The sequence below is a fragment of the Haemaphysalis longicornis genome, unplaced genomic scaffold (assembly GCF_048455015.1).
Source record: "Haemaphysalis longicornis isolate Haplotype H1 unplaced genomic scaffold, Haemaphysalis longicornis Haplotype H1 scaffold_2, whole genome shotgun sequence".
Lineage (NCBI taxonomy): Eukaryota > Metazoa > Arthropoda > Arachnida > Ixodida > Ixodidae > Haemaphysalis > Haemaphysalis longicornis.
In genome coordinates, this window is record NW_027526295.1 from 117,797,948 (window position 1) to 117,819,323 (window position 21,376).

Sequence of the window (21,376 nt, forward strand, 5' to 3'; positions counted from 1 at the left end):
GGAAAGACAACGTGGGCAGCGCAAGCGTAGCGTGGGGTTTATGGAACAACAATTGCGTCAAGGCTTTAACAATGATTGCACGCGTGTAATATTTCATCTGTCCTCAACATTTTGGTTTCTTGAAACCGGGAAGAAGACCGGCATATAGCGATCAACCATGAATTAGCTGCGCGACAGCAACGAGTTATTTTCGGTGCCAATAAGAGGCGACAGTCAAGGCGGAGATTGAGAATTATTAAAACCCGTCACAGTATTCGCATGACTTGCAAGAGGGGTTTGACGAACTTGTCAGGAAAAGACATTACATTTTGCAGCCACACAAGAAGACGGGCGAGCTACGTGAACGCAACGGTATTGGTCAGGATATCTTCGACGCCTAGGGATACCAAGAAAACATTCGCCATGCACTCAGTCGGCTCCCCATTACCGTAAATTCTGTAAGGGCGGCCGGCGTGATAATTAATAATGATGGCGCTACAGGCGAGCCGGTCTCCGCTTAACAGCCGAGAATCGTGTCCAATGCTATTCGCCCAACCGCCCAGGCGGACGACCGCTCTCACGCACATGAACTTTGTGAGCTGTCCTGCCCATGCAGAAAGTCGACACTAGTAACAGTGAGCCACAAGAAAGGCAGGGGTTTTAGGAGCACTTTCAGACTCCGATACCCAACAACGCACACCCTCCGGCTATCGTCAGCGTAAGAAACTTTCCCGGCTGTCAACCAACGATCGAGTGCTTCAGCAGCCACATAAGCTTACGCTCACGCTCATCGCACCGAGCAAAGAAAGTGGAAACTGATCCTGCTGCGTTCTCTACGTCATGAAGTCCTGAATTTCGACCCAGGATATTGTAGATTTAAAAGTATATTTGAGTACTTTTGTTGTAACTGTCGTAGCAGGTGTGTTCCATACCACATTACGATTACAGCGACATGCGGTACTTAGAAATGCTTCCAGTCTCTACCGCAACAGTAGCAGTCGATTAAGACTGACAACAGCAGTACTTTATTTTGTATGGTATCTAAAGTTTGCATTAAGGAAAACGCCATCGTTACACCTAATACACAGCAATCCCCAAATGCCGAAGATGAGATGCAACGCAAATGCCCGCCTGCAGAAAACGGCGTCGAAATAGCGTCAAATGTACTAACAATGGACAAGTGCGAAGAACACAAAATACGCCTGTCGCACACAACGACCATTCAGCGGTAGCGGTCCAAGCACAGGACGTAAAATGGGTAGGTTTCAATGACGTGAAGGAAAGGATAGTGACGTCATAATTTGACTTAGACCGAATCTGCATTTCAGAGACTGCACAAATGGGGGTCCCGTACCAGAGCGATTCAAAATCAGGCGAGAGGAATCGCCGAAAGAGTGCGAAAGTTTGCACCATTGTTCAAATCTGCACCGTTAGAGATCACAGAAATTGGAAAGGCCGAAGAACCCTGTCTGAAGAACTAGCGAGGCATCGTCGAGAAACAGTACCGTAAGTTGAGGCAACGCCAGTCACAAAAATAAAATTGTCGGAAATGACATGTACAAAAATCAAAGAGGAGCAGCCGCAAGACAGATCATGGAACACCGCTCGACTGGCTGTACCAATGCTACCGTAACTGCGACACACTGAAAGTGGGCTGACATCGCCTTCAGGACAAATGCTGCAACACTAAACTACAGCAGTCGTTTCAGAAAGTTGTACGCACAGTTCGTTTCTCGTCTGCTTCCATTTGGCGGCACTTTCCGGTTCGGACATTTGCAGGACTGTAAAAACAGTGCGTGAAAAAAAAAAGACATGACAGCTTTCGGAAACATTTTGGAAAAAGTGGCGAAACCGAATTGTTGCGATCACTGAATAATGTCTCATTTTCACCGTTTTTCTTCCTAACGGGGTTAAAGAATATGACAAGCACGTTCGACCGGACAGGATTGAGCTCGGACCTGATGCACAACAAGGAGTCATCAGAAGCCACGCGGGTCTGCGTATAGCTGAGCACGAGGACGCAGGTTTGATTCCCGGCCACGGCAGCTGCTTTTCTGATAGAGGCGAAAAGCAAAAAAATGCCCGTGTGTTCGAGATTTCGGCGCACGTTAAAGATGCCGCAGGGGTCAAAATTATCTGGAGGCCTCCACTACGGCCCGCCTCATCGCCTGCGTTTCGTCGGCGTGTTAAACCCTACTATCAATCAATCGGGTCTGCATACAGACACGAGAAACGTTCTTAGCTTCCGGCTACCGATTCATTATTCACGGAAATGTCTCAGAGCGATGGCCGTTACATGATGTGTAATCTTCTGGCTGTTGAGAAGCGCATAATACATACAGAGAGACTTCTTGAAGACAAAGGGGCAGGGCTGGACAAGGTACATTGGTTTCTATAAAACGCACCATCCAGGAAATGTCACTGGGGCTGTATAAGAAGGACAAGTGCATACAAAGGCTTCCCCAGCGACCCCACATGAGATATAGAATGTCACTTCGCGCAGTATTTTACTGAGAAATTCCTGAAGGAATACCGCCACTCGGCTGCTGCGACCTCGAGGTAGAGTTCGGGGAACTGGCGCTGACACCTCTTGTCGAGCCTTTGTGGGTGTAACAGCGTTTTCTTTTCTAAATTTTTATTTGATCAATTGTAGGGTTTAACGCGCCCACCTAACGCAGGTGACGAGGCGCTCCGTAGTGACTGGCTCCGAATTAATTTTGAACACTGGGGATCTTTAACGCGCACCGAAATCTTTTACGCACAGGCGTTTTTGCTTTTCGCCTCCATCACAAAAGCAGACGTAACGGCCGGAAACAGAACCCGTGTCCTCGTGCTCGCATCACAACGCCTCAGCCACTGAGCCACTACAGAGGGTTGTTTTTAGTTCTTACATTTAAAACAAAAATTGGTTGGTGATTACGATACTCTATAATGGGATATTTGGGCACAGCATGAGTGCTTTGAGGCAGCACTCACTTGTGCGTTGTCTCGATGGCAGCGATGATAAGCCTCTGCGTCAGCGGCGGCAAGTGCGTCTCAGAAAGGGACCGCGAACTGCGTGTTAAGCGATTGATTGATTGAAAATATCTTTATTGAAAAGAAAAGAAAAAAGAGGGGAAAAATAAGGTGGCTATCCCAATTCCGGGATTCCACTGGCCTCCATCGCCGCTATGGCTCTCTCTACCAGCCATCGCGGGCAGGCAGGGTCATCGCTGCGCAGGGAGGCCTCCAACTGCTCCCTTGACGTGTTTGTGAGTGGGCGTACTGTTGGTATGTACTGGCATGCCCACACTGTGTGGTACGCGTCCGCCCTCCCCCGGCAGTGCGGGCAAAAAGGTGAATATAACGTGGGGTACCAGCAGTGTAATCTAGCCAGTGTGGGTAATGTGTCTGTCTGCAATCTCCTGAGAATGTGCTCTTCGTCATTACTGAGGCTTTTGTCCGGTGGTGGATTTGTTCTTCTGTAGAGTCTCAATATGCTCAAATATTCGGTGAAGGGAACGCTCACCATGTTTAAGGACGGGGCTTGGTACAAGGGGGCCGGGATAAGAAGACCTCGGGCTGTGGCATCTGCGGCCTCATTCCCCTTGTGACCCGTGTGTCCTGCGTCCATATGATGAGCACATTTTCCGGTGGGCGTTTACGAAGAATTTGGTGGGTGATTTTGAAGACATTGCCCTGTATAAAATTTCTGCAGGCCTCTTGCGAGTCAAATAAAATTATTGCCCTGGGGTTGTAAGCGATAGCTAGGGTGATGGCTGCTTCTTCCCCCTGGGCGGCTATTTTTGTCTTTAGGGTAGCCGAATTTACAACTCTTCCATCCGCGTCGTAACTGCTGCTACCATCTTGTCCTTTTAAGGTCCGGTGGCGTCCACGTATAAAGTATTCTGGTTGCTGCCCCATAGTCACCCTAGGTACTCAGCCCTGGCTTTCCTTCTCTTCGCGTTATGTATGGGAGCGAATGCACATCACAGACACGCGCACAACCCCACGTTTTCACCAAGCGTCGTGCCGTCGAGCGCTTCGTTCGAGCACAGCATACTGCTCCCCCACGGCACCCTTTCGGAAAGCGCTGGCTCGCACCGCCACTGCGAACCGACCTCCCCTCCCAATTTCACGACACTATGCTTCTATGCCGTGTTTCACTCGTCGGTCTTCCCATCTTTCGCTTTATATTTCACTCGTTTGTCTTCCTATCCTTTAAACGCCCGTGTGTTTGATATTTCGGCGCATGTTAAAGATCCCCAGGTGGTCAAAATTGATCCGGAGCCCTCCACTAGGGCACGCCTCATCGCCTGCATTGCGTCGGCGCATTAAACCCTACAATCGATCAATTAATCTTCCTATCCCTCGCTTGTTTCGACGACGGCGACCCGGTTTGGCCATTCACGGGCGACAAAGGGCTGCGCCCTAAAACATTTTTTTTAAATCTGTTGTGCGGGTTGTTTTTGTTAATAATAGTGGCTTAACATCCTCTGGGGTAGTGTAAAGCCCCTAAAATTACTAAGGCAGCGGCTACTGCTCGCTTCTTCTCCGCCGCTCTGCTCATGTTTACTTTGTCGTCTCCCGCAGCGCGGCGCGCCCTTTAACTTCGCGACGGTGCCGCCGTCTTTGTTTACCTCTTCAGCCTAGACGCCCTCACTGGTCCATTGGGATGCAGACTGCAGACGGTTTTTCTCGCAGTTTGCTCTTGTTTCGGTGCCCCAATCGCATTTTGGTGGCATTTATAGGATTTCTAGATCCCAGTTAACACAAGGAAGGAAAGAAGCGATGGTGAAGGAGAAAGGCGCCGATATCATCAGATGGCGCTACCTTAGCTATTTTAGGTGCCTTAGGGTGGGGAAGTTTTGTGCTCTACGTGGAACCTTAGCATGACATGGCAAAGGAGGCATCGCGCCACCATGCAAAGCAAAATGCGAGGCGCTCAACAAGAAAAGCGACGATGCGGGTGCTTTCCATCGTCATGAAAACAACTAGCGTTCACATCGGAGCTCTCACTCTGCGGGAAGACATCTTGAAAGCGCCAGGAGTGGCACATCACCGCATAATTCTATGAGGAGCCTAAACTTTCATATACCTCATGAATGAACTGCGGGACTCGCTGCACTCGCCCCGTCCTGAATCGAACTAACTCGACGTGCGGCAAATGAGCATGGAACTCCGAAATGTGATCAATATGGTGCGGCAGCTGAAGGAACTGTCAAACAGCGAACAAGTCCGTCGTACGAGCTCAGGTAATTCAATGGCTTCAGCTCTGTGCTGCTGGGCGCCACGACGCGGGTTCGGTCCTGGTCGCGAGGGCCATTTTAAGTGCGAATGCACTTCTTAAGCGACCCTGAATCACGCGTCCACCGCCGTCCGTCCGTCCGCACCACATACCCACTTAGGGCGATTGGCCAAGAAGAGTTCCTAATTTCTTTAGCACATACCCACTTAGGGCGATTGGCCAAGAAGAATTCTTTCGCATCACCCGTGCATTCCCACTTCCCCATCGACGACTGCTGCTTCGCCAGGAGCGGAAGTCGGGGCGAGTACTGCGGCGTCTACCTCGTCGGTCACGTCTACGCGAACCTCGTGTCGCACGCCGTGTCCACCTCGCCGGTCAGGGACGAGTCGCCGTACAGTGCCGTCTGCACCGACGCGTACTCGGGCGACGGAATCGTGGTCGTCACCCTCTACCTCGCGCCAAACATCTCGCGCGACGACGTCGTCGAATACGTGGACGCGGCGATGGAGAGTGTGGCCAGGCGCGTAAAGCCCTCGGACCCGGTCGTGGTTGTTGGGGACTTTAACGTGGACGTGCGAAAGGGCGGCGAGTGGTTGATGGAATACATGCTCGCCAACCACTCCATGACGTGCCTACCGCTAGAGGCTCCCACCACCATCAACGGCAGCTACATCGACCTGGCCTTTGCGAGGAACTGTCTGATACACGCGGTCTTGCAACAACGCTTGACCGTACATTTCAGTGACCACAAGGCGGTCATAATGACCGTCAACTACAACGACAACACCAACAAGGGCTGAATAAAGAATACTGTCGTTTCACTTTACTTGCGTGTGTGTATGATCGCCTCGAACATACACTTTACTTCACCAAGATTTCCAGAGAACGACTAACGGGGTGTGTGAATCCCCACTTGATCACGCGGGGGTGTTAAATGCAACTAACGGGCGAATGCCAACACAGTTCAACATAACTCCCCCTCATAGCATCACCCGTGCATTCGCACTTCCCCATGCTCGCCTTCGGGGAAATGCGGGTAATTTTTTGAAGACGGAAGTCTTTCTTGGGCTACCTAAACGGGGAAATTTCGGTCTGTCTGTATGTCTGTCTGACTAGATTTAACCACGTGGCCAAAGTCAAACAGAAGTTCCGCAATAGTCTTATATACCCAAAGCCAGCTCTAAACGTCTACGTCCGGTTGCAACGTCCATACTTGTCAACATTGTTGTAACAAGAACAAGACATTACGCAAATATAAGATAAAAATCACTACATTAGTAACGTTTGCAGTGTTTCTTTGTTAAAAATTTCGTGGTTGCTCGGTGTTTGCGATAACAAGGGAAATACTACATCTACTTCAGAAAACCGACGCCTGCTGTCGCGCGCGCCTATATAGCTCGTGACAGCATTTTAAGAAATCAAACGGCGACGGCAACGAAAGGTTCCACTAGATAGGTTCCACATTCTGTTTGCAACGCACGGGGAGAAGAGAAATGGGGTTCCATAAATATTGTAGTGGAGTGCCTCGATTATCGCGCGTCTCCGCCGTACGGCTGCGCTGGCATCTAGGCACCAGACTTGGTGCAGTGTAACGGCGTAAATTTAAATTGACCCCCGCAAACCTCTAGCGTGTTTATCTTTGGAGGAACGAGATTGGAGAGGAACAGCAAGAGAGGTGAGCGAGAAAGAGAAGGAAGGCAGGAGGCATTCACTAGGCAGGGGTGACAGTCGACTATCGTCATTCGTCGACATTTGCAACGAAACAAGACGATAAGTGGCTATTTTGTATGTGGAGGCGAACTGTGAAAACGCCTTCGTTTCTTGAGTTGGGGGCACGTAACAGATCCGCAGGTGGCCGAAATTGTTGGTTAGCTGTCTACTACGGCACATCTTGTGTACCCCAGACGCTTCTTCGGCTGGTAGAAAAGTATAATTTTTTAATGTTTGTTTTGTGTTGCGGCGCTTGCGCATGAAGGAGGTAGACGCGAACACTGCGGGAACCGGAAGACGCTGGATGCCCCGCTGGAATAACTGGCGTTTTGCGCCAATTTGGCATGGCAAAAAAAGGAAGCGGCGATGTGGGTAGCCTTAGGCAAGCAAGGGGTTCATAGAATGACGGTGAAGTAAAAGTAGCGGCTACAAGGCGTTCCGAATGATCGCGCACGGTACGAGCTTTTCGCAGGTTTAAACAATCTTAATTACCACGATCATCTTTCAACTGTGAATTGTATCCTGGCTACCCGATGCACCGTCGTACAGAAATCGCCACGTTTCTGCAGTCTGCTCACGATTTACCTCTTCTTTCTTTCACATCCCCTAATATTGGCGCGCTTTTGTCTAAAGTGAGAAGCCGTAAACTTTCACACTTGAATGGAAACTTTTTAAATAATGGTAAAAGTGCACGTTGTAGTAGAACTGCTGGTTGAGCTTTCCTCATTTTTGTCGGAGTTTGAAAACGAAACGCGGCTACTTAGCCACGTTCTGTGCTTAAACGCTGAAGTTAAGATGATATATATTGAATTCATCCTTCGAACCGGTTCTTGCGCACTAAGGAATAAACCATATATCTTTGCAGGAGTCTTCTGCTCTGTGTATATCTTTTCGGTTTTGCTACAGCCTTGCAGAGGAAAGAACCAACGTAAGTGCATACTGTGATTTTGTGGCATTGAGTTATACCCGTACACATAGGTTTAAACGACCTCTGAAACAACGTCTGCTGTGAGGCAAATTTAGGAAGCAAATAGGTGCAAAAAATAACCCCAATTTTTTCGCAGCAGAGGTCGCTTTTCTTATCAAGTTTTCGGCGTCTCATTTGCCTGAAAGGTATACAAAACAAGTAACATGCATGATTACGGACCCAAAATTTAATAGAAACTCAATTCATTATTTTCAATCATGTGTAGTTATGCAGTGTTCAAATAGGAAATTCGAATGGAATCCATTATTGCGTACACATAGCCCAATACAAACTAAATTTGTTACATTCAACCATGTGCAGTCATTCAGTGATTAAAAAACCTTGGGTGTACAGCAAGACTCAGTGCTCATGCATCCCGTATTTACTATTATTATAATGATGTTTTGAAGTCATCTGTGGAACACTTGTAAACATAGGTTTGTATGCAGATGATTGTATGTTGCACAACCACATTACCACTTCCCAAGGCAAGTGAATGCCTAACAGTGAATTATCGGTAATTTGACATTGAATTGACACGTGCTATATGCCCATAAGTTACCACAACATTGTAGCTATGACTTTCTCGAATTAAAAACAGCCTCCCAGTTTCCCTTTTACTTACAATGGGTGCTTCCTAGTTCATGTTAGCAAATTCAAATATCTTAACCTCCCATTGTCACCCGACCCTAAACACGGCAGACATGTATATCAGATAAGTTGCCACGCTGTACCGCAAATTGACTACTTAGAGCGTAGATTAGAAACCTCTACAACACAATGCCAGTTAACTAACTACTTAGCGCAAAACGCGGAATACTATCAGTGCGCAAAACGCGTAGCACAGATCCTATGAACATGGTACCCTCCAGATCTCTCCTCGACTACTTCAAAATTTTGTTTTTCCGCGCACGGTTAAATGTGGAGCGAACTTGACGAGCTTCGCGTAGAATAAACACTGAAGATCTCAAGAAGAACTTTGGGTGTTACAAAATTGTGTTCGGTGCTTGCTTTTGTTTTTTGTTTGATTTTCTGTACCCACTCCTGCAATGTCCCGGCCACGGAACAGCGTATTTGTAAATAAATAAACGAATTGTAATGGAGATTGCTTGAAGTGCTCTCGCCGTCCAATCCCTCTTCACCCACCGGTCAATCCCCGAATGAGCATGTACCACGGACCAACGGCTGTCATCACCAGTGCCTGATCGCGCGGCTCGAGTCGAATCATCTGGCTGGTTCACCTTGGACGGTTTTGCCTCTTGATCCCTGTCTAGCGGACTCCGTCTTCCTTCAAATAAACCCCTTTGCAATTGGTGGAGGAGCCGGGGTTTCAGGTAAACCGTCGTACAGCCTGGAAATCCGCAGCCGGAAGCTACCAATGCCCGTCACACCCATGGCCGCTGCCGACCAACCGCCTCCACAGGTGCCATCGGTCATCTGCGCTGGGGCGCTCCGTCAGCGCGACCCGCCGTTTTTCAGCGGTAAAGGTGACTATGACGTTGAAGATTGGTTGTCTTCTTACGAGCGAGTTAGCGCTTACAACACATGGGACGACGCTACCAAGCTGCACAACGTCCCATTTTCCCTCGAAAAACCCGCGATCTTGTGGTATAACAACATCGCAGCGACCATGAAGACCTGGGCTGACTTCAAGAACAACTTAACTCGGGACTTTGATCGACCCGCCGTACGGAAACTGCACGCTGAACAACGCCTGCGTACATGGGCGCAACTACCGGGTGAGAATTTCACCAGTTACATTGAAGACGTTGTGGATCTTTGTCGGCGCGTTAACTCGTCCATGTCCGATGATGACAAAATCAAACACATCATGAAAGGAGTGGACAACGACACGTTCCACATGCTTGTGTCCAAGAACCCTCGATCCGTGACTGAAGTCATTGGCCTGTGCCAGAGTTTTGAGGAACTGCGCCGGCAAAGGGCCTTGGTTCGCCATTCATTGCCGACCACGGAATCTCTCTCGAGCCTCACGTTCTCTTCGAACCAATTGCAGCTCGAGGCGAAAATCAAAGAATTTGTCCGCGAGGAAGTAGCACGTCAGCTATCGCTGGTGCCGTTTACTGAGCAGGCTTCGTCCAGCCTGCCTTCTGCTCTGCAGGCAACCATTCGCGAACAAGTTGCCGAGGCACTCCCGCCTGCTAACGTCGCTACCGCAGTGGTCGCACCCCTGGCCGTTCCGCAGGTGGCAGCTACAGTCGCGGCGCCGCTCACAGCTACAGTCGCTGCAGCTCCAGCAGTCATGCCAATGACGTACGCCGACTGTCTCGCGCAGCCAGTGCACCCATCTTTTCGGTCGTTTGGGCCAGCGATACCAGCAGTGGCACCTCCCACTTTGCAGCCCGCTCCTCAGTTTCCACCGACCCGACCACCAGCTGTGCCGTACGGTAATCCCTGGCGCACTCCCGACAACCGGCCTATATGTTTTTCTTGCTGCTGCCCCGGTCACGTTGCCCGTTACTGCCGCCGTGTCGCTTCATCTCCTCGTGTGCCCCAGACGTCCGCCTACGCCGCACGACCACCACATCATAACGTGTCCTCAGGACCGCCTCCAACCTCGTTTTCCGCCGACCGTCAGATCTTCGAAGGCCGCCGATCGCCGTCACCCCGTCGCCGCTCCCTATCCCCCATGCGCCGCCACTCCGCCCCCACTCCAGAGGGAAACTGATTCGCGCAGTTCCTGAGGCACGACCTGCGTACCCGTCGAAATACCGAAGCCCTCACCTACCTCCGCAAAATGTAATTGACGTGTTAATAGATGGAGTACCTGCGCTGGCGCTTGTTGATACCGGAGCAGCCGTGTCGGTCATAAGTGCTAAACTGTGTCGGTCGCTGAAGAAAGTTACGACGCCACTTCTGGGACTTTCTCTCCAAACTGCAAGCTCAGAACATGTTGCACCTTTGGCTGCGTGTACTGCTCGGGTCGCCATTCAAAATATTCTCTACACGATTGAGTTCGTCGTCTTGCCCATGTGCTCACACGACGTTATTCTTGGGTGGGATTTTTTGTCGAACCAGAATGCCGTAATTGACTGCGCCCGTGCCGAAGTCGAATTCTGTTCGCAAAATGACGCTCCGACCCCTAACGATTCCTCTACTAACGGAGAAAAGCTGGCCGTAGACGAAGACGTGGATATCCCGCCGCAAAGCTCAGTTCTTGCCGCCCTTTCCGGCAGTACTCTGGCGGATGGACCTGTTTTATTTACGCCATCAAACGTTTTCGTTTTTCGCAAGGGTTTGCCGCTTCCGTTTGCTATGCTGACACTCCTATCTGGCCGCACAGCGATGTTTGTTTGCAACCAGACGACCCGCCCCTTCAGCTTGCTTCGTGGGGAAACTGTCGGTAATATTGAACCTGTCGAATCCGTCTTCAGCCTCGACGTTTCCGACAACGCACCTTCACAGCAGCTACATTCGCTGAACGCGGTTGGTCCCACCGATACGCCCACCTCTGACGACATCTTCCAGAAGTCCATCGCTTCCTATTTAGACCCCCCGCAACGCAAAGACCTTCTGGCTCTTCTTAGGAAGTTTCAGTCTTCATTTGACTGCAAGCAAGCTCCTTTGGGCAGAACATCCACGGTCGCCCATCACATTGACACAGGTACCCACATGCCGTTGCGACAGCGACCATATAGGGTGTCGGCTTCGGAACGTGGCGTGATTAGTGAGCATGTTGATGATATGCTCCGACGTGGCGTCATCCGACCTTCTCAAAGCCCCTGGTCGTCGCCTGTGGTCCTAGTAACGAAAAAAGATGGGTCCCTCCGATTCTGTGTTGACTATCGACGCCTTAACAAGATCACCGGGAAAGACGTTTATCCCCTGCCTCAAATAGATGATGCCCTTGATTGTTTGCACGGTGCTTAATACTTCTCCAGCCTTGATTTACGCTCCGGTTATAGGCAGGTCCCGGTTGCTGAGTCTGATCGACCAAAAACAGCTTTTGTCACGCCAGACGGCCTATATGAGTTTAATGTAATGCCGTTTGGCCTGTGCAACGCGCCCGCCACGTTCGAAAGAATGATGGTTAATATCTTGCGTGGTCTCAAATGGCGGACATGTCTCTGTTACCTGGACGATGTCGTCGTGTTTTCCTCGGATTTCCAGACTCACCTGACCCGTCTGCACCAAATATTGACATGCCTCACTGCTGCAGGGCTCGAACTGAACCTTAAAAAGTGTCGCTTTGGTGCTCGCACATTGAGTATTCTCGGCCATGTCGTGTCAAAGGATGGCATCCTACCAGATCCCGAAAAGCTCCGTGCTGTCGCCGAGTTTCCCAAACTGACGTCAATGAAAGCCCTTCGCAGCTTTATTGGGCTGTGCTCGTACTTTCGGCGCTTTGTACGAAATTTTGCGTCTATCATTGCGCCACTGACCAAGCTCCTCGGTGGTGACAATGGCCTGTCCTCGTGGTCCAAGGAGTGCGATCAAGCGTTTACAACCTTGCGGCGTCTGTTGATTTCGCCACCCATACTGCGGCACTACGATCCGAACGCCCCTACTGAAGTCCATACTGATGCCAGCGGCGCAGGACTCGGTGCGGTGCTCGCTCAACGCAAGCCTAACTACGAAGAGTACGTCGTCGCGTACGCTAGCCGGACTCTTACAAAAGCTGAACAAAACTATTCGGTTACCGAGAAAAAATGCCTTGCCATCGTCTGGGCTCTTTCCAAATTTCGACCCTATCTCTACGGCCACCCTTTTGACGTGGTAACCGACCATCACTCGCTATGCTGGCTGTCGTCCCTCAAAGACCCTATGGGACGTCTTGCTCGTTGGGCGCTCCGCCTGCAGGAGTATGATATTCGAGTTGTTTATAGATCCGGCCGCAAGCACTCTGATGCGGATGCACTGTCTCGCTCTCCGCTGCCTGGTAACCCGGAACGTCTTGCGGGAACCGATACGCTGGTAGCGTCATTGACCTTCGCCGACATAGCTTCCCGGCAGAGCAGTGATCCATGGATTGCGAAGATCATCGAGTTTCTCTCCACTACACCGACTCCTACACGGCACGGCCCCGGGCTCTTCGACGCCAAGCCGCCCACTTCGCCATACGGGATGACCACCTTCTCTATCGCCGCAATTATATGCCCGATGGTCTGAAGTGGCTTCTTGTGATTCCGCGCAGTTTGCATGCGGATGTATGCGCTGCTTACCATGCTGATCCCCAAACCGCTCACGCTGGCCTTCTTAAAACGTACACCCGCCTCCGCCAACGATACTATTGGCGTGGAATGTACAGCTTCGTGCGCAAATACTTTCGTGCTTGCACTGACTGTCAGCGCCGCAAGACGCCTGCACCGCAACCAGCCGGCCCTCTGCAGCCTTTGTCATGTCCCCTTCATCCTTACGATCGTGTCGGAATCGACCTCTCCTGCCCCTTGCCATGGATTCCTTCCGGCAACCGATGGATTATTGTTGCGGTCGACTACCTAACCCGCTACGCCGAAACCGCAGCGCTTCCAGCCGCTACGGCGCGTGATGTTGCTGGGTTCGTCTTGCGGTCCCTTGTCTTGCGGCATGGTGCACCCCGCGAATTACTCAGCGACAGAGGGCGCGTATTCCTCTCTGGGGTTGTTGAATCCCTCCTCGCTCAGTGCAGAATTGTTCATCGCACTACGTCCGCATACCACCCACAGACGAACGGCCTGACCGAGAGATTCAACCGCACACTCGGAGACGTGCTCACCATGTACGCCGCTCGTGATCATTCAAATTGGGATGTGGTGCTACCTTTTGTAACGTTTGCTTACAACACCGCCGCACAGACCACTACTAGCTTTTCACCATTTTTTCTCCTCTATGAGCGCGAGCCGTCTTGCACAATGGATACAATACTACCGTACAGCCCCGATTCGTCAGAGTGCCACCCTATTTCGGACTTTACTCGACAAGCCGAAGAGTGCCGCCAGCTCGCCCGCTCACTGACAACAAATGACCAGGGTCGCCAGAAACATCTTCACGACAACGACCACGCCTCATCTTCCTTTTGTGCTGGCGACCTTGTGTGGCTGTGGGTCCCCGCTACAACACCGGGTTTATCCTCCAAACTGCTTTCGAAATATCACGGCCCCTACCGTGTCCTCAAGTGTACTTCTCCCGTGAACTACACAGTAGAACCACTGACGCCCTCTACAGACCTTCGCTGTCGTGGCAGCGAAACCGTCCACGTCAGTCGCTTGAAGCCCTACTACGTCCCCGCAGCCGTTTTATCGCCATAAGTCGCCAGGATGGCTCCTGCTTCACCGGGGGCAATTGTAAAGGAGATTGCTTGAAGTGCTCTCGCCGTCCAATCACTCTTCACCCACCGGTCAATCCCCGAATGAGCATGTCCCACGGATCAACGGCTGTCATTACCGGTGCCTGATCGCGTGGCTCGAGTCGAATCCTCTGGCTGGTTCACCTTGGACGGTTTTGCCTCTTGATCCCTGTCTAGCGGACTCTGTTTTCCTTCCAATAAACCCCTTTGCAGAATAAATGAATAAATTCAACTGCTACATTACAGCCACTCACGCACACTGCATTGACATATCATGATGCTACCCCTTTGAAGCAGCGAAGTCTCACCCTCAGTCAAGGCAGGCTAGGCCTACTTCGTGCTTTCGTGAAGTGCATAACAGTACACAAAAAAAATTTCCGCAGCAAACTACTCAGTCCCTCATCTGTCATGTCATGGCTGCAATTTAAGGTGCATCCTTTTAACGCACAAGAGGCCATTAGGGTTACAAGCCTACAATGCGAACCGATGCCGAAGTCAGAAAAGGTGCAGAACCGTATGTTTCAGATATGACGCCCTTGCTTATTGACTGGGTTTCTTCCTCGCTCATTCTCAAGCAGACTGCTTCTCCGGAGACAGCGCTCGTTTCACATGTAATTGGAAAACTCAATCTTTTTGTCTGGCTTGTGAGCTTGGTATTTCGCTTCCTTGCGTGGCCTTGTTTTGCTCTGCACTTGCGCTTATTTTTACATCACGGTATTTTATAATGGTGCATGAACATCAACCATTAGCCGTTTATTTCGGGATTTCCTTTTAACTAAACCTGTTACGCTGAACGGTGAATTAAGAATCAGTTCCGTAGCAACGACAGTGTCATGATAGAGTAGGCTGCCGGGAAAGAGGTGCCTGTGACAAATGCTTCCACCCTTTTTACGGTTGTGTACACAGGAGCTACCTTCCTTGTCGGTGGGGCACAGAGCACTCGCCGCCGCGCGCCGTCTGTTCAAAAATGATCACCCGTATTTGCGTGAGGAATTCACTGATGCGTTCCGCAGATGATGGAGGGATGACGGCCGAAGTGACAGGATCGTGCAAAGCACCTCTCACCTCCGTGACATTGAAGAAAGCAGGCGGGCAGATTTCGGGGCCATAATTTTCAAGCCTGTTTATTTTAGGTGCGGCCTGTTTTAAAGAGCTAGTGCGGCGATCGCGTTCAAACATAGAATGACTTGTTAGGGAACAGCGGGCGTGAGCGGTCGTAAGCAGCGCTCTCTGCCGTGGCGGCTTCTAGGCGGTAGAACAACCCGCGTCTGCTTAGACAAACGTGCGACACATCGGCACCTTTTCGCTCTCTGGCCTTCGTTCAGAGATCGTGCCACGATAGCCTCGTGCGCTGCGGCTTATTGTAATTTTACTTCATATATTCTGTGTTTGTGTGGTGTTCATGTTTGTTATTAATACTTAAATTACGTTAATATTCTTCTTTTACATTTACCAGCACTTGGCGGCTCGTATCGTCAACGCCACGTTCATGCACCCGCACCTAGAACAATAACCTACTAAATCAAGCAATACCACTTAAGAGGTCATTAGTTGAGTATTGTCAGGGTTATTAACAAAAATGCTGTGACACAAAGGATCTGGTTTCGTTTCTTCTGGTCATCCGAAGCAGTAAAGAAAAAAATTGCAGAGAACATAAAAACCTGGCAAACTGTACAATGCTGCCGAACACATAGAACAACAACAGCAAAATATAAAGTGTTATTCCCACATGGAACACACGAGCCGCTAAAAGTAACGCTTCTTCTCCTGACAGCGGATCTTTTACGTACTTAGAAAAAATATTTTGGGCATTTTTTATCTAAATATATTGTGCTCTGCTGACACATAAAGGGTCTTCCAAAAGTGCGAATTCTGCTTGAGGTACTGCCAAGGTCATTAAAAATTTTTGTTGTCAATTTTTATGTATATGTATACCGAAGCCAAGTTTAGAACTTGTCCGAGTTAAGAATAGTCGTAACAATAACCGTAATCTATGCTGCTACCCGTTCACTCTACGAACCTCAGAAAGAAATGGATTTGCGAGCCTTACAGATATCAAGAGTATATTTTTTGAATATATGTGCAAGATGCGCTTCAAACTGCGCTGATGTAAACTAAATTAAACCATGATGACAATGATAATTCCGGACGTCTCAAACACCGAAAAATTCGCACACATGTAGTTTATTAAACGAGGCTACGCAGACGGGATGCCACTCGTTGTACCAACTTTAAGGCCAGACACTGGAACGCATGACCTTTAAATCAATTACATCTTAGAAACGTTTTTCTTAGGGCCGGCTGCCTGGCTGTATATCTGCATTGTCAACTTGCACCAAATGAACCGATCTCACACGGCAGGTTATTATTGTTTTTCCTACTAGAATATTGCTAGGCCCGCGTCCCATGCTTTTATTATAGGTTTCAAGATTTGTGGTTTAACTATTTGGTTGTTATTGTTGACCGTTTTATTAAAAAGAATATCGTTTCATGGGACCCTAGTTTTAATAACGAAAGAATAGCATCACCGGAAGTATGCGCATTGTATTTTAATGACTAATAATTAATGAACACCCTCCTTGGCGAAAACACGGGTGAATCGAAGCTTGGCCTCAGTGAAACTGAAAGTGAATTCTCCCTGCCAAAATCAAAGCACACAACCATTGGAATCGAAATGCAAAACCATTTATCGATAACAACGTAACCTTTTCTTTTTGCTGAGCTTTACCCAGACACACCGCGGTGCAAACCAAGCGTGGCCTACCCATGCGCAGATGGTGGTGAACTGGCTCACGCGACTTCCACGGTGCACACCTGTGATATTGGGTGATGCGCCGCGCATGACGCGCGCGCCAGCTGCGCAGGGGAGCGACAGCTTCGGGCAAGAAGTGAGAGGAGGGGGGAAACCAAAGGAGGATAGTTTTGCGCGACGACACCGGAGGCGCAAGCAACTCTCGTGCGATCTTGCGCGGCACTTGTGCACGCGTACGCCGGTGTCAAATGGGACGACCGAGCTGCGGGAACACAAAAGTGCCAGTTGAAACTTAGACAACGCCATTTGCAATAAAGTGTATCATAGTGATAAATTGAAATACGAACAACGGAGCGCGGGGCTTTTAGTACATGCCGCCCATCTTGGCGACGGGCCAAGTATGCACAGTGCGGACAAGTTACGGGAGTTTGTGCCCAACGTTGATATGGAAACAGCGTCGTTCGGCGTATGAGCGTTTTGGTTTGTTTTTCCACCACGTTCGGCACCCGCTCACGCAAGCGTTATCTAACTTTGTTGGTGCGGTGAGTGAAAACGGTGCACGCAGCTATGTTCCTTTATTTTTTGTTTCGTGCTGAGCTCCCAACAGACAACGGAAAGACAATGGTCTTTCCATATCAAGGTTCGTCACGAACTCTCGTAACTTGCTTGCATTGCACATACGCGGCCAGTCGCCAGGACGCGCGGCATGTACTGAAACCCACGCGCTCCGTTGTTCGTATTTAAATTCATCACGACAGTACGTACAAGAGATAAAAAGCGGAAACCCCAAGCAATTTGACTCGCAAATGAGTATTATTTTTCGAGTGTACACTCCGAAGGCTAAAGGGGAGACCAATTTGGAGTGCCACGAACAGGCACCCTAAGGTGGTAGGGGAAAAGAATAATAATTATTTGTTAACGCGTACTTTATACGTGAAGAGAAGACAAACCCACGGAACGTTGTTGTCCTACGTGAACTGCCATGCGCAGGCAGCCTATACTAAAAACATCCCATTGTTACAAAGTAATAGAAAATAGGTTTCAAAAGATTACTTTGAAAACCATTGTCTCGCTTATCAGTTAGGTACTGAAACAAATACATAAAATATATTATCATGTAGTTGGGGCATTCTTTAAGCAAAAAATATATTATCATGTAGTTGGGGCATTCTTTGAGCAAAAAATGCGCTACTTGAAAGGAAAAATTTCAAGCTAATAGTGCGAACTGGAGATTTCCCAGTAACGATCTGACACAACCTCTGACTGCAAAACGGGACATTTAGTACACACAAGCGACACGCCCACGCCATGGCCGCGTGGAACTTATATGTTACGCTCTTTTCCTTTTTTTTTAGTTTTCTTTCATCACGTCTCAGAAGGATGATAACTGGGGAGGCATCACTTTTGGTGATTTTGAGGGCCGTAATAACATTAAGCTACTGCATAACGCACCCTAACAGACATCCAAGACACCTTTTGTTACTTATTACAACCTATCGAATAAAAACACTCTTCTCATTAGCGTCCGCTTCCCTCGTTGGTTGCCTCTGCCGTTTCGTTCAAGAATTGTAACCCCGCAAAAACGGCTCCTGTAACTTTAAATGCTTTTGCCGTTAAAATCAGAAACGCCAATTCGTAATTACATGTTTTATTCCTTGAAATCAATAGCTTTCTTCATGAACCTTTTTCTGGTACTTGGCTTTTTTAAATTCACTTTTAATAAAAAGGTAAATAATACATGACCAAACGCGGACCAAGTTGTTCGTGTTTTCGAGTGTTACTAAAGCAATGCCTTGCAGAGAAGAGCATGCACAATAGGCAATATGTTTGCACAAGTTTACCTGAACAAAGTAAGCTATCGTCCATGTGTATCAGGGTTAATGTTACATACAAACAAAAAAAGCATGCTTTACCTTCTTTTCAATGCCCATTAGCGTCAACATTCGACGGGGGGGGGGGGGGGGCGGGAGAAGCTAGCGAGTCCAATATATACTCAAATCCTGCGGCTGTCGCTAGCTTCGTTGCGAGCAAATTGACGGTTTCTCCTTGCACGGACAGTGTGGCCCAAAATGAAAGAAAAATATCTCTGCACACGTGTAAGCAGGAGAGAAACAGCAATGTTTCATGTGCTGAACTTTGTGGAAAATTATCTTTCGAACTTGTCCAAAGAGCCGGCTATCATAGAACGGGCGTTGTCACGCAGTCATCAACAGGCGACCTGTGCAGCGGAAAAAGTTGATATTAAAAGCTCCATTGTTAAGACAGTTTGGCTTTTGCAATTTCTTTACCTTCCACCCAATTGTCTCCTCCATATTTTGAGATAGATATAGAGGCGTGAAATGACGCTACTCGTATATGTGCGCCCAACGAAGCTGCACAATTCGTATTTCCTTTGTTGAAGTATGAACCCTCGTGATATTGGGCATATAATACCTTGTGATAATGGACTGGTTGTATTGGTTTCGTGGCGGCCAATATTTTAAATAGTGCTAACTATTCTATTGTCCTAAAAGATCATTTTTTTTTCTTTTAAAAAGAACGCAATTATTTGGTAAAATATGCTTTTTGTAGAACAAGATTGAATCCTTGTTTTTTTTCTTAAAATGCAGAACACTGCAGCCATGGCTCAATATGCATTCAAGTGTTTCCAGAAATTTGGAGATGCCGCCCTCACAGTTAAGTCGGTGGGTACCTTTCGGATTTTATCAAACCGTCACAAAACAGGAAAACGAATACATCGTGGCTGTCACGTGTCTCGACCTGCACAGAATAATAAACGACGAACAACACTGCAACCCAATTTGCACCTAGCCAAATCCAATTAGCTCTAACCAGATAACGCTAATTAGATGGCGGACAAAATAAATGATCCTATCCAACAAAGTTCTACTCATTCCTGTAGTTACGTCTCCCTAGAGGACGTGCCTACTGCAGCAACACGTGACGAGGCGCTGTAGATCCGCAGACGTTACGAAGTGGGTTAGGCAAAGCCGCTTTCACCCGCCGCGGTGGCTAAGTGGCTCAGGCGTTGCGGAGCTGAGCACGAGGTCGCGGGTTCGATTTCCGGCCACGGCGGCCGCTTTTCTGATGGAAGCGAAAAGCAAAAACGCCCGTGTGTACGACATTTCGGTGCACGTTAAAGATCCCCAGGTGGTCGAAATTAATCCGGAGCCCTCCACAACGGCGCGCCTCATCGCCTGCGTTGCGTCGGCGCGTTAAACGCTACAATCAATCAATCAAGCCGCTTTCATAGCAATTCGCTTTAACAGCTTAGCCGCTGTTGGTCCAGTCTTTCCGTCAATTTGCTGAAGCTTGTGCGCCACGCAGAGTTTACCGCACCCGCCGGCAGCCACAATCGCTTAAAGGGACACTGAAGTGATATGTAAACATTGCGGGATTACTAGCGCAAATTGTAGTCCGGAGTCCCCAGGCCATGTTTCGACCACTCTAGGCGCGTTTACGCGATTTTATTTAGTAGAAAAACTCATTCGAAAACGCTGTCCTCCTCTCTTTACGCTCGCCCATTTTCTGTGGCGTTTTCGTGTGACGTCAGGAGGGGATGAGCTGGCAATTGGCTGCGCCACGGCTGCGCTACTGCACGGCTCCCCGGCCGACAGAGCCAGTCGGCCCAGCGTTTCGTCCGCCGACCGCCGGCGGGTCGTCGCAATCAAGGAGGTTAAAAAAAATTGCTTGGTCGCAATTCGTTCGTTTAGTTGAAACGAAGCCAGGACACGTTTGTGAATGGAAGAATGTGCCTTTCTTTACTTGGTTTGTTTGTACACGGTATCTAGCTTCAAGTCAAGGTCGCTTCACACAAGCGCTGCACATGCGACGCTTCGCTGACTGGTACGCCAGTAGGAAAATATAAGGCCTCTTGAAGGCGGGAGAAGAGTCAGCGAAGTCAATATAGGTACTAAGCAAATAAAATCAAATGATATTTTTACCGTACAGCGTAAAACTAGGGCGCGGGAAGCACTTTTTTGCGCTGGGCGAACAAGCACAGCGGTCAGCAGCACGACTACGCATCTGTGAACGCTTTTCCGTGTACGAAATGCAATTGCTAGACGTGAGCTACTGTGGAAACTCGGGCGACGCTTACTGCACGATCGCAGTACAACAAATAGTCACCTAAGCGGCTTGAAATGCCAAAACTAAATAAAAGTGTAAACCGGTTGTACAATATATACCCTATATTAGCATGGCATAGGCGTCTCGCTCCGTGGCCTAGCGGTCTGAGGCGCTAGGAATTCTCCGCAAATGTTTTGCGAGTCACGAGTTCGTATCCCCGTGGGTACGTGCTTTTTTTTTTTTTGTAACTTAACTTTTTTGTTTTCCGCCGATGTTTTCTATATTGAGTTCACCTTTTTTGGGGCCGCAACGTTCATGGCTACACGAACTAGTTCACAAAACGCGCGCAGGCTGGCACTGGCGGGCTAGCGAGTTCTCGTTGGCGTGCTG

The 21,376-nt window shown here is 49.1% G+C and overlaps 1 protein-coding gene across 2 annotated transcripts in view; it reads left to right on the forward strand.

The window, feature by feature from the left end:
• Positions 1 to 21,376, forward strand: part of LOC144167331 (uncharacterized) — a 41,145-nt gene that overhangs the window by 4,293 nt on the left and 15,476 nt on the right. The window contains exons 3-4 of one of the 2 annotated variants that reach the window (XM_077696624.1): positions 7,782 to 7,844; positions 19,528 to 19,602. In XM_077696624.1, coding sequence (XP_077552750.1) covers positions 7,782 to 7,844; positions 19,528 to 19,602 — 138 coding nt within the window. The remainder of the gene's footprint in view (positions 1 to 7,781; positions 7,845 to 19,527; positions 19,603 to 21,376) is intronic. The other variant, XM_077696625.1, reaches the window with a different exon arrangement.